This window comes from Anser cygnoides, chromosome 19, assembly GCF_040182565.1.
Source record: "Anser cygnoides isolate HZ-2024a breed goose chromosome 19, Taihu_goose_T2T_genome, whole genome shotgun sequence".
Classification (NCBI taxonomy): Eukaryota; Metazoa; Chordata; class Aves; order Anseriformes; family Anatidae; genus Anser; species Anser cygnoides.
This window is the reverse complement of record NC_089891.1, coordinates 9,352,524-9,366,696: the sequence shown is the minus strand read 5'-3', so window position 1 is coordinate 9,366,696 and position 14,173 is coordinate 9,352,524. Positions and strand designations below refer to the sequence as shown.

Below are 14,173 nucleotides of genomic sequence, written 5' to 3'. Positions count from 1 at the left end.
AGTTCCCAGAGTGAGAGCTTAGAGATGAAACAGGTAATTAACCATGTGAAATCCTCCGTGGAGGAAGGGGGGGAGTGAGTAGCCAGCAGCTGCTGGGTGGAAATGCTGATCAGGAGGAGAAGGTAGGAGGTCACTCACACCTTGTTGCCCTCACAGGGAGCAAAGCAGAGTCAAACTGCAAGAAAGGAATTATGTTAGATAAAGCCAGGCACGTGAAGATACCTCCCTTGGATGAATACACAAATCTGTTTCTGTATGTTTGATTGTGGCATGCTTTAAATTGCCATTTGTTGCAGACTTACGGGAGGAAGTTCCTTATAGGTGTGAAATGCAGGTTAAAACGTCTGGAAAATTGATCTGTAATACAGAGACCTAACGAAGGAGTGTTTAAACTCTTCCATGAGAAAGAATAAGGCAGTAAAGCAGATTTTAAAGGGATCTGAGACGCAGTCTTAGTTCCCAGAGATGTCCCTGTAGCAACCTTATGAAGGTTAAGACGGGAGGTACATGTCCCTTACTGCCTTGGGCCTGTGTTGATGAGGCTGACGGCTGTTGCACTGCTTATGGCAGAATAATTACATGTAAAAGAACAAGGTATAATTTTAGAATAGAATAGAATAGTTCAGTTAGCAGGAACCTACAAAGACGATCGAGTCCAACTGCCTGACCGCTCCAGAACTAACCCAAAGTTACAACATTATCAAGGGAATCTCTAAATGCCCACTGGCAGGCATGGGACATCAGCCACCTTGCTGGGAGGCCTGTTCTGGTGTTTGACCACCCTCACGGTAAAGATTTTTTTTTTCTAATATCTAGTCTGAACCTAGCTTGACTTCTAGTTGAATAATGTTCTTGGCATACAGACACTTTCCCAATGGTAACGTGACAGAGATCGAGTATTAGCCACCAGACACCAACAACTTTCAGTCACTGCAAGACTAAGACAGATTTAGATCAGTGAGAGGGGAAAAAATAGTGTATTATATTACCAACTGAGCTCTGCATTATGTAATTTATGCACTTTTTGATGTTCACTTCTACTTTTTGGCAGCACTTTAATTCAAAGCAAGCCCACACCTTTGGTTTCAGAAGGGTGTAGATTAGTCTTCTGGTGCGTTATAATATCGGCAGTGAGAAGACACGTTCTGTACTGATGCCTGACAGGAAGAACTGAAGCTATTTAACCAGTAAATTTTATTTTATTTTTTTCTGTTTGTCAGCTTTGTAGCTAAAATACTATGAATCAAGCCCTGAATAGTCCCAACCAGAGAATTTGAGATGAAAGTAACACAGAGGTAGGACACTCAGATTATGTGAATCAGAATATCAACGCTTCTTGAATCCAGGTCTTCAAAATGTAATTTTAACTGGAGGACCAGTGGAGTTATGTTTTATGACCTTTATATAAAGCACCTGAGTCATAGTCCAGGCAAATATTTGCCAAGATTAACATATTTAATTGACCCTTATTTGAAGTGAGGAGGAGAAAAAGAAGCTGAATTAGAAGAATTGTAATTCTGAGAGTTATGTGTTAGTGCAAACAGGGTAAACCAATGGAATATCTATGTATTTTTCTGTTGATCCAGTGATATTTATCTGATGACACAGATGTGGCTGGTACAGCACTGAGATGCAGGAAGGTTAATAAATGTGGAGAGACCTGAGAGCCCGCTGGAGCCCATGGGGAGACTTGTGTTAAACTGAACACGTCAGAACTGGGACTCGCTTAAGAAAATGCAAAGTGTATTTTTCCTTCTTAACAGACAAGTTTAGATTAAGTGTCACTGTGTTTTCAAAGGCAGAAAACAACAGGGAAACAGCATCTATTTCTATAGATCTCCGTAGATATGCTGTATTTTTCTTCATTGCAGCTATTGTCTTTGGCTGAAAAAGAATTTATCCAAAAAATACTTCTGTAAAATTTGCAGTTGTAATGCAAAATATAGTGAATGAACTTTAATATTACAGTAATGAGGGTAATAATGCATGTCAGATTTTCAGTAAACTATTTCCAGATTTTGAGATCGTAAAGTTTTCTGAACTCTGATCTATTTGTCATTTCCATGCTATCTAATAAAGCACATATTGATTGTAGAAAGCAATAATTAGATATAAGGATACCAAAGCTAATTACATTGATTAGTAGAAGAAAGCCATATAAATGTTCTCAGTTTCCTGTTGTCATTTAGGAGGCTAGTGTATTATTATTATTCTACTTAATATGTTGCATTGTCTGGTAAGATTCTACCTAATTACTGCAATACATCTTGATGCAAAAGTCCTCCCGATTTTTCTTCCCAACTATGTTGATAGAAGAAACTAGTGAAAGAGAATGATTCCTGCTTTGGAACTTAATTTTTCTGTCTTAGACTTTGCCATAATTTTAAGTTATTTTAAATGTGCTTAAAGCATTGTTATTATGATCTGTTAAAGATTGCACTTGATTTGCACAAGTATGAACATTGCCAAAAAGAGCAATGGACAATAAAACCTTGTATTTAGATAAAATACTAATGAACTTCATGTTGATGGCAGTAGTGCAGTTCCATAAATCCATCCACATGTGATTTCTAGTGCCAGAGCAAATCTGATTTTGCAGTATCACATTTAGGTGTTTGCATGGCAAGTCCCTCCTTAAAATAAATAAATAAATAAATAAATAGGCAGTGTTTTATGAACACGTTAGTACATTACTGCCACCTCGCTTTACAGGTAGCAGGATAGCAGTGTAGTGTAACACTACTTCATTAGTAGTGTTAGAAACTAGACCAATGAATTAGGCTGTTCAGTGTTTCCTCTTAGGGGTCTTTCAAAAGTAAACATCTTAGTTTAAAGAGAGAGTTTATTTTTATTGTACTATTATTCTAGATTAAATAATGGAATTTCTTAAAAATTAGAATGTTTTGTGAAATATAAGTGACACTGTAGGTAGCATCTGTAGAGTACCTGAGAACATTGCTTCACTGTTGCATCTTCCCCTTAAACGCAACACAGGCTGCTTCAGCTGCTTACCTAAGTCAAGGTGGCAGTGGGGAGTGCCGGGGAGAGGGGAGTGCAAGTGCCTACGACAGCCTCAGTGAACAGGGACGAGCTGTACCAGTGTGCGTTAATCACTCTGTGCACACTTTTCTGCCCACAGGAGAAGTTAGGGTATTTGAATACGGATATGTGAAGTCTCCGTGTTGAATATTAAAACCGTAAATTCAACAGCAGAGAATTGTTAGGGTTATCTAATTAATGAAATGGTCAGAAATCACGGGCAGGAGTTGTATGAGTTACTGCTCATTAGTGACTAAATGATTAGTCTGTGGTTTTCATGGATTGTAAAGTGAAGGCAGATATTGTTCAAGCAAGTCACTGAATCAGAGACATTTCAGTTTTCCTGTTTGTTGCAGAAGGTTCATTATGCTCGATTGTTTGTTTGCATTTTTTTTAGTAATGCAATTATTTCTGCTGATACTTGGGCAATGAATTTTACCATCTGATAGTGTCGGGGGAAAGCAAAAAAGTACAGCTTGTAAAAATGATCCAATAGTTATAAATGATGGTAAAACTTACAGTACCTTGCATTTTGTAGCATGACATTTTGCTCTGAAAAACTCAATGGCTGGCTCATTATTGAAGAATAACATGCAAGATCTTAAAATAGCATAGTCCTTTTGTTAAAAAGGGACATGATCTGTGTTAGCAAGAATTACATTCTTAAGAGTAATGAACTTGTGGAGTGAAGATTTTGAGGCAGTTATATTTCAAGATGACAAAGTATGGGTATTAATGGGCCAAGTTTTGGTAAGTATATTTCTCAGTAATGCTGATAAAGTCATCAGCTGCAGTGATAATTCTGTGTTGATGAAAAGAAAAATAAATTATCAATTTGTTTCTTGCCTTTCAAAAATAAGCGTTGAAAATGCATGTCTCGAAATGACCATTTGTCAAATGAAAACAAGAGAGAGTTCTGTATTCCAGATAGTCGTAAATTAACATCAGTATCGTCTGACACATTAATAGCTTGAACATGCTACAACCAGCTAGCTAATAGCTGACGTATGATATGCAGCCCCTGTAAATTGCAGCGCCCTCACTGACATCAATGAGTTCAGAGTCTACAGTCCTGGAAGTGACCCAGTGTACGGTACTGGGCATTCATCATGCTTTATCTTTAAGATGTATTTTTAAAGTGCTGGTTGTAAAACATTTGGCTAAAGTAAAAAAAATATATATTTTTTTAAATTTTAACTACAGTTCTTTAACTAAGAAGAAAAGCTGTATCTAGTTTTGCTCTTTTTAGGGTATTTTTTTTCCATTTTTGTTTCCTGTTTTATTGTCATGCAACTAGGTGATAACAAACTTCAGTAAATTCACTATTTAAGGAATCTGCCATGAAACACTGATTTCCGCTGAACTACAGGTCATCACTCTTCAAATATCCTCAGGGACCTTTTAGGCATCACTGCAAAACAAATCAAAATCGAAGCTAGGCTCATTTGGGGGGATAATTTTATTTGTTCCTAAACTTTTTCTGTGTGATGGTATTGAGTATTTGTGTATCTCCTGTATAATTTGCAGTGAAAATGAAACACAACCTAAGGCCCCTACTGTCAAAGAATGCAAACAGGTGCCTGATTTTTGTGAACTACCGAAGTTATTCAGTAAATCCAGCACTTGAAATAGATGTGACTTTAAAAAGCTAATGCCAGTAAATATTATTGACAGTGTTTTATGGTCTTTGGGTATAGCTACTTTGGTGTAATTATGTAAAACTACATTTCTCTGTTCAGAAAATACAGATCTAAATGAGATATTTTATAAGAGATGGATATTTTATGAGAAATGGAATCATAGAGGAGTCGTGACATGGAGACAAATAGGAGCAGGGAGCATGGCTGCTTATAAATATGTAACTGCCTTTGTGAGTTCCTCGCTGTGGCAGACAGTGACATTGTCATTCCGTGAGCTAAATTTACTGCTGTCAGGGAGGGATTCAATCTTTTTCCATAGAAGAATTGCTCCCAATTATGTGTGCCCACATCAATAGTTTTAGCCAGTGATGAGGTTGAAATTGGTCAGTTCCTGTAATCCTTGCCAAAGTAAATCTCAAAAGCAAATTATTGGATTTTAGGGGTACTGGGCTTCAAAGATGACTTACAGAGAAGTTACACACTGAATAAAACTCCATAGAACAAGTTCAGAGTAGGTGTTTTTTTTTTAGTTTGGACCAAATTTTGCTTAAGAAAAATGAGAGTTAAAGTGGACCAGGCGACAATACTTGCTAAAGGATGCTGTTGTAATAAATTGGAGACTAGCCGGCAGTTCCGATGATGGCAATTTAAGGAGATTAGAATTTCAAGTTGGAGAGTAGGCTTTGTGCCAGATTTTCCTGTTTTTAAGAGAAAAAAATAGCTTATTCTTGCAGTCCTTACTGCAGTTATACTTCTGCCTATTCATTAACTATGAAAACTAGATTTAAACCATCCAATTAATGATGTATATATATGTTTTCTAGGCATAGAAAGCACTTGTCATCTTACAAATTTCTCAATAACTGCAAGTTGCATAGTTTGACTACATTTCAGGGATGGGCAAAAATACAAAGAAAACTTGAAAGTTCCAGTGAAATATCAATATTTGCATGAAAAAATGAGCATATGTTGTTGCATATATGCATCTAAGCTTGGGGATTCTCCTAGACACATACTGATTTTTTTCCTTTTTTTTTTTAGAGCTAGATGACACTGAGTGAATCAATGTAGTAGTCAAAAAATCAGATATAAATCTAATATAATTTCAAATTCTAATGTATAAAGATATTTTTGTCATGCTATTCATGTCATAGCCTGCCTATCCCACTAAGCTGTTACCTTTTAATGTCCAAATATTGGCAAGAGATTTAAGGTTGTTGGGCTGGCTGTTGGCATTGTTAGCAGGGCAGCGGAGATGGGGAGGCAGAGAGGGAGGAGTAATGCTTTCAGGCAGAGATATTGATTCAAAGAAGGATTTAACAGAAGAGGAAATCTGATTTATAATAGAAATTGTCATTTCAATAAATTACATTTACATGCTGTATATTGAACAGTGTAGTCATTTTGCCTTAAGTTTGGGTGTAGACAGGCATGGGTGTCTGATGACTTAGCACACGGGCTGATAATCGTGTTTGCTCCCATATTACCTGCCTGTAATTCATTTAGAAGTGTTCTGCTGTTTTAGAAGAGAATCTTTTAGCTATTACCCATTTCATTTCTCTGCTGACGAGTGGCTGACTATCTGGATCTAACATAACAAGTAAGAATAACACAGAGATCTTTCACCCAAAGCCGAAGAGGGGATGGAAAAATTGCTTCCAGAGAAAGACACAGCCATTTTCAAGCTTACTGCCTTAGAATACTGAATTTTCTATACAGGCTGCTTCAGCACTTTCACCTCTGACAACTTGCCTTTACTTCAGAGTCGACCTGTTATTTAACTGTTTCCACAGGAAGTTTCCTGTCTTGTTTGTACTGGTGTTTAAAATGCAAATTACCGGCGTTATTACCATCTTCTGACCACAAACTCCTTGTATAGTAAAGTAATCCTATGTAGTAATCCTTGCTATTAAAAAAAAAAAGAAAAAAGATGCAGTTCCCTTCTCTCCTCTCAGTGACAGTAAACAAACCATCACAAGAGAGAATCATATATTGTGGCACAAAGCCAAGGCAAACAAGCACACAGTTGACCCTGGGAGTTGTAGCAGTGCAGATGAGTGAGGAGCTGGCCAGAGTGAATGTAATCAATGGATTCGGCTGTGTCTGGCTTTTTACTATTTATAGCCACACCAGGTTAGCTCTGGGGATTGTCCATAAGAGTTAACTTCAGGATTAACTACGTCTGAATGAGAATGAAGCCAGCAATTTAGCCTGAAGATAAAAGAAAAAGAAGAAAAATGGGAAAGGAGCTTGGGAGGGGTGGAATATTTCTTTATTTTCTTACCATAATCCCATACCCTATCTTAATGTTCTGGCTTCGGCTACAGGGAAAAGAGAAGTCACCAGCAAAGTATGTGCTAGGACATGTCATTACAGGCCATGAAGGAAACAAAGGAGAGAAATTTAAATGTACCAGCACTTGTTTTGTTGCAGCCTCCTGAGCAATCTTTCTTAGGATCATATGCCAAGGCGCTTTTTTGACATTTTTCCCCAAAAGGAACAACTTGACAATTGTAAAAATGACCCAATTAAAGCCTCTCTTCCACTTTTTGTCATTCTATAGATGAATTATTCTAAATAATGTTCTTCATGAGTTTTCATTACTCTTAGAAAGTGGAGGTGTGTAAATGTTTGTCTGTTTTAAAGAAGCTGTCACCAAAAAAAAAAAGAAAAAAAAGATAAAAAAGAAAACCAGCCATAAAAGACACTTCAGCCTGAATGTTACCCTGTTTTTCATTTGATTGTGTATTTCAATCTCCGCTAATTATCTGGCTTCCAAATGCAAAGCATGTCCAATTCTTTCCAATATAATATTTAACATTCTGCCTTTCTTCATCATCTTAAGGACACAGATTGTTCTCACCATTCATTTTCTGCACATTTGCAAATACAGTTGCACAGATTGGGAGCCTTATGCTTCTTTCCATGGCCTTTAATCTCTTCCCTTAAAACTTTTAAATTTCTCTAGTCTCTGTGATCACAAACACAATAAACCCATCCTCCCTACAGGTTTTAAGAGAATCCCAGATTATGCGGCTAGGAGAGGCAATAAGAGAATTAGAGCTAAGAAAGAAATCAGTCTTGTTCTCTAATGACTTCTTACTTTCTAGTGCTGATAGCATGAGAAGATTAAACCTCTGTCTGCAAATCTTATGAGGACAATCTAAGAAGGGGAGAAGTATAAGTGATTAGACAAAAACTTCTGCTAGCAAAGAGAAGTGAGAATGTCATTCAGCAAACTTTTGGAATGGAGGAAATGGTCAGAGAGTGCCTAAGTAGCAAATAAGGCATAGCTGAAATAGCTGAAAAATTCATCCTGGTTTCGACAGATTGGCAATGGCATCTGCCATCTGCACTTCTAGCAAAGCATTTTAAAGAGAGAAAAAGACTGCAAAACTATATTACTTAGAGGTGCAGTATGTAGATCAAGCCTGTGATGGAGCAGGGCACATCTTCAGGTGAGTTATTGGGAAACAGTCCAAATTACGATCCTTGCAAACATGCAAAGTTATGCATCTGCTTAACGGTATTAGGCTTATATTTAAACCAGGTGCTGATTCAGGGCTTAAGTTGACCTGGTAATGCCCATTTAAGAGAAATTTCCATTATTTTACTTAAAGCTCAGAGTATATAGTGAAATGCATCTTGTTCCAGAAATAGTTCAACTGATTTTGTCAAGGTGCTGCACTGTATACCTGGATTTTCTTGGAAGGGAGAGTAGGGGGAAGAGAAAGCAAAGAAGCTTATCAAAACCCAACTTATAAACGTAAGATGTTAAAGTTATAAAAAAAAAATCCCATTATTAAGAAAGAACGTTACAGGGAGAGGAGCTCATTTTTTTTTCAAGTAATCAACATAATTTTTTTTGCAAAACAAGGATTGGGGAAACAAAGTAAGCATACACATAGAAACAGTCCTGAGTTTCCCTTCATTCTGTTCTTCTGCAGTTTCAGATGTTAACATTTTATACCCAGTCCAGTAAGCATTCATTGTTGCCTTTTATATTCCAGTAGAGAAAGGTGAAGTCAATTTAACTCCAAGATAAATTAGAGTTGTAGTCAAACTTTAGCTTTTAATTTATTTGAATTATGTTTTCCTGAGCAATGTTCTTCTTACCAGCTGGTATGCTAGTGCACTGCACTCCATTGCTCAGTTTGAATGCTTTATATGGGAGGCTACATTTCTTTCAGAAATACCGAAGTAGCATTCTGGTTATTGAATAGCTGTTGGCATTTTGTATATTTAACTGTTTCTGTAGGATGAAATGAAATGAACAGTGTTCACTACATGTATTTAAAAAACAAACGAACAATATTTATGCTTCCTAGAAATGTTAGCTGTAGAACATTGTGCCCCAAAGGAAAAAAAAAAGAAAAAAAAACCACCAACACATGTTATTAGCTTGTTACTGATCCTGACAGTGCATGCACAACTTCCCTGAATTTTATGGCACCAATTCATGATAACCTTTTATTTCCAAGTTCCAAAATCATGCGTGAAAATTTATTGCAGACAAAGCCTAAGTCCCGTGGGTCACTCAGATACCTAAATGATTAAATTATGCATAGAGTCACAGAAGTATACTATGCTGCAGAGCGAGTATTTTCAATATATACCCATCATTTGCCTTGCATCGAACAAGAGACTTGCTGTTTAAAGCCAGGTCCTAAAGGATTAACAGGAACACATTACTTACGTATGATCTTGATAGCATCCATTTTCTTCCCTTTGCCTGCTTGCATACACTTTGGCACCTGCCGTAGGCTAGAGATGTGACTGTGTCCCACAGGCATGTTGGTATCCTACAGCAGAAGCAGTGCAAGTGGAAGTCTGAATACGTTCCATTGCACGAGTTATTAAAAATGGCTTGTAGCCCTCATTCCAGGTGTGGTTTGTAAGTACATTGTCCTGTTAGTGTTATGTTTCTTTAACTCTTGCAGATTTTTGACAATGAAGCTAAAGATCTGGAACGAGAAGTCTGCTTTATTGATATTGCCAGTGATGAAATTCCTGAGCGCTATTACAAAGAATCAGAGGTAAGAGACAACTTGATTGTGAAATGATGAAGGGAATGTAAGAGGCTGCAGTAAAGCCTTGATAGGAATCAAAACAATTTTACTTTGATATGAAATTATGGTGGTCACTAGAATTTTAAAAGCTTTTGATTAAATGGGAAGCTGATAGCAGCCTCTCTATCTAGATTGCCTGGCACTTTCTTTTACAGATTACTTCAACTTTTTGAAATGCTTTTATATCCTTATCAGTTTGTGTCCTATACCAGACCTTTTCATTCAAATTAGAAAAGATTTTTCTTTGAATCAGGAAGTTCATTTAATTGTTTGCAGATCTGAGCAGTTACTGGTTTCTTTATCCGCATCCCACCCCAAGAAAGAAGTCATGTGAAGTGTCTAAGCCTGAGGCAAAGGACAAATATGCTGCAGTGAGAATAGGGCTGATGCACAGTTGCTCAGGGGCAATCATGACGTGAGACCAAGAGGGACTGAAGCGTACTACATAATATAATAAATCTGCTAAAAAGCATCAATGGCAAGCAGACACATTCACTGTCCTAAAATTCCCCTGAAAATTGCTCCCATGTATATTTGATTGTTTGACTGTTCCTTTTGGGTCAATGCAATTAACTATTCTGAAATCAGTAACAACCATGCAAATGAAGATGTGGTCTTAATGTTTTGACATCAGACTTAAAAAGCGATGGTTCAGAATGAGTAACTAGAGAGAAGTGATCAGATGTATGCTTGCATTTCATTTTGGAGATATGATTTGCCTCTGGAGCCAAGTATATATTCATAGCTGGCAATGAGTATGGCAGCTGTTTGACTATACAAAGTGAGACTACACAGTCATTTTTAGGATAGAAAATGAAGACTTGCCAATGAATATATTTTTATACCATAGGAGACATGCTTTTCAGACTTAAAAAGTCAGGTACTTGTTGTCTTCTATTTATAGATCCTATTTGAAATTTTATGTCCTGGTCATAAAATAAAATCGGGTCTACGGTAGAATGAAAAGTAATTTTATTAGTTTCCTTGGGTAATAAAACCAGTCTGTTACATACCAAAAATTATGTAACACCTCATGAAGCAGCTTATTGGTCCCATCACCTTATCTGAACTTCATGGTCATCCGGTTCCATTTAGGAATGATTGCTGCTATTGAACACATCAGTATTTGACCATGTTTTGAAGAAATCATGTAAGATTTTTCATTTTGGTATGTGCACTTCCACAAATTGTAAACATGAAGGTAACATCTAGTTTTTAAGCTTTCTATTTTTTGTAGCCAACTATTAAACATAATTTTCATATGATTAATCTCATGATATAGAAAACCGGCTTCATCTTAGGTGAGAAAAGAACACAAATCTGTATTGTATTTCAAAGAGAAATCTAGAGACCTTATTCCAAGCAAAATGGAATCTTTTTTATGGTTTTAAACAACAAAAATAGACCAGCATCTGTTGTTTTTTCTGTACCGATGGATGATTTATATGTTGGCTTCCAAATTCTGTTTCAGAAATCATACAAAATGAGAACACCTTAGCATTTAACTGTGCACATACTGTAATTGATAATTGAATTAATAATAGCTGAATTCAGTGAATTCCAAAGTTTACAAACTCTGCATTTTATGCTACCATATGATGAACATGAAGCCAAGTTCCCATTTCTGCTGAGGTCTCTTACATAATTTAGGAACTATAAAAATATTTTTAATGTTTGTAAATGTAATTTCTGTCTGCTTTCAATCAGAACAGTATTAAAAAAGTAACTCTATATAAATGAGAAATGGTCTGTGTTTTCCAAATAACAGTTTCAGAGATAACTAAAAGGTATTTTAATTACACTAATAACAATAATCTGGCCGGTTTTACATCACTTAATCTGAATTGATACTAAGTTTAAAGATTAAAAGTGAAGTACAATCCTCAGGATTAAGAAATAGATCCGACTGGATAAGTGTTCTGACTCTGATCCAGAAAGAGCAATGAGAATGATTTAAATTCAGGCATGTTAGTAATCTCTTTATTTCAATGGCTCTTTCACATGCTTAAAATTAAACAAGTTCTGTATCAGGGTCAGCATACTTCTAGAAATAATCTTTAAATTTCTTTTATATCCTGATTAAAATGCATCCCTCTTCAATTGAAAATATACTTGCTTTTAATGGCAATTTTCATTGTTTAACTGTATTACTGTATTTTAGAGAAGTAGCTTAAATAATTCAAACCTTTTGTATACTACTTAACCTGCTTGGGTTTTGTTAATGCTTATAAGCCTGCATATAGAGGTGGTTTTCTGATATGATCAGACGGTACTAATTACATAGTTGCAATTAAGCTAGTATTTGTGATTTCGGTTATTTTTAGCTTTAGAGTGTTCACTTGTCCTTGGTAAGCTGTTTGTGTCAAAATCTTAAATTTTTCATTCCTTTCTACATTTTGACTGCAACCTTTCTTTGCACTTGTGCATCAAATTATTCACTGATTATAACACAATTAACCACAGCCATTTTAGTGTTTTATTTATATAATCAAATGATATGGTTGTGTATATATTACACAGATATCATGTATATATTACACAGATATCATTAATAGAAGCAATAATATTGGAGTTACCACTGAAGGCTTCATGAGATATCCAAGGGACCCAAAGCATCAGACATTGAAAAGTCAAAATATAGTTAGCTGGAGGCTTAAGAAGGGTTGTTGTTGCATTAAATAACATTTTAAAGGAACCTCTGCCAATAATACTGAGTGATCTCTTGACCAGAATCATGTGATTTGAACACCCTGAAGAATGGAGGGTTTATCTGTCTGCATGCACAAAGGACTTAAATCACAAGGTGGATAGTGATTCAGAAGACAGTTTTGTAAGCTATTACAGACACGCACAGAGTCCAGCTCTGTCCTCTATGGAAGCATTTTTAGAAGACTGCAGGAGGTATAACTGCAGGAATTCTGGATGTCCCAAAGCAGATAATGCTTGTTAATTTTAACCTAATGACCATCTATAAATCTCATTGTTGAGTGACCACCAGAGTCCTTACCAGTACTCATACACCGTAAATGTAGCTTTTTTATAAACACGGAACTAAAACCTTAATGTTTTAGGATGTTTAAAAATAGGGTTCTAAAGAGAGAAAGCTTAAATCTAGATCCAAGCTAATAGGTGTGCCTGTTTTTCTATAACGAGTCACATGTTTCCAAATCTGAATGTACATGTTACATTGAAAACAGAATTATATCTTTATAAATAAAGTACAATCCTACAGGTAAGAGGATCTGTCGTATTTCTGTGTGACTTTACCATCAACGAATAAGTATAGCCAGCCATCACATATTCCCCATATAGGCATGTATATTTATCTGAATTATGGAAGAGAACAAAACTGAGCTGTGCTGAAGGGTGAGGGCCTCAAGTGAATCATTCACTGAAATGAAACATTTACTGTAGATATGAGATACTGAGCAAAATGTTCTTTGCCACTATATTCAAGTTCTCAGAATTAGCAGTGTTTCATTTCCTGTTTATAACAAAGCAGTTGAGTTGGACACATGGAATAAACTTTTTAAGTTACCTCCAAATAGAAAGATTTTGTGCAGCTGGTGCAGTTTTCGTCTTCAACTGCTGCCTTTTTTTGACTTTATCACAGCTGCACCGTAGTAGGTCCAGCTTTCTACTGTCCAGGTTGAATCTGTCACATTCTGAATCCATCACATGACTTATCCAGAAAACTATGATGGTTGAAATAATACAGCTGCCTCAGCTCCCACAGTGAGTGCATGTAGCTTTCAGTACCATAGTTCAGTACAGGACATAAAAACAAATGAAAATACCCTTTTACTTACTAAAGTCAGCTGTGAGCTCACATAAAGGCTGACTGGATTATCATATTTTAACACCTCAGAACTGTCCCAGTGTTTATAATTCTTTAAGTATTTAGCTGGCTCTTCCAGAAAACACATTTTTATGGAAATTCAAAAAGAGAAAAAAAAAGTATGTAAAAAATTACTCCAAATAAATCTCTATAGTAGCGTCTTAATATCAACAAATCTTTCCAGAGCACTAGGCTAAGTAAGCTAAAATCCAAAACCTAGCAACTAGAGTTGACGGTGAAATGCCAGATCCCCTGTATTAAAACCATGAAGGATTGGTTCTGAAATTCAAGATCAAACAAATTGGTTTTCAGCTTAAACAGGGAAGAAGAAGAAAAAAAGACAGCTTCAAAAGCATACTGGTGGAATATATTGCAATAGGAGTCTGAAAAAAATGAACCTATGCATTAGAAGGAAGGCAGGAAGAATCTTTTTCTGGGGGCATTTGGACAGCATCCAGTAAGAGAATAGGATGTGTGGCGTAAGTGCAATGCACTTTCACCTGTGGAGACCATACACAGCTTGAGGATCTTTTCAGTGCTAAAATGACCATACAACCAGCAAGTCATTTTTGAGACAGACCAGTGAT

General features: G+C 36.2%; 1 protein-coding gene across 1 annotated transcript in view; it reads left to right on the top strand.

Annotated features, from left to right (window-relative positions):
* PITPNC1 (phosphatidylinositol transfer protein cytoplasmic 1) overlaps window positions 1–14,173 on the top strand; it is an 87,473-nt gene that overhangs the window by 61,221 nt on the left and 12,079 nt on the right. Inside the window, exon 7 of the mRNA XM_013179098.3 lies at window positions 9,620–9,715. Within this exon, the coding sequence (XP_013034552.3) occupies window positions 9,620–9,715 (96 nt within the window). The remainder of the gene's footprint in view (window positions 1–9,619; window positions 9,716–14,173) is intronic.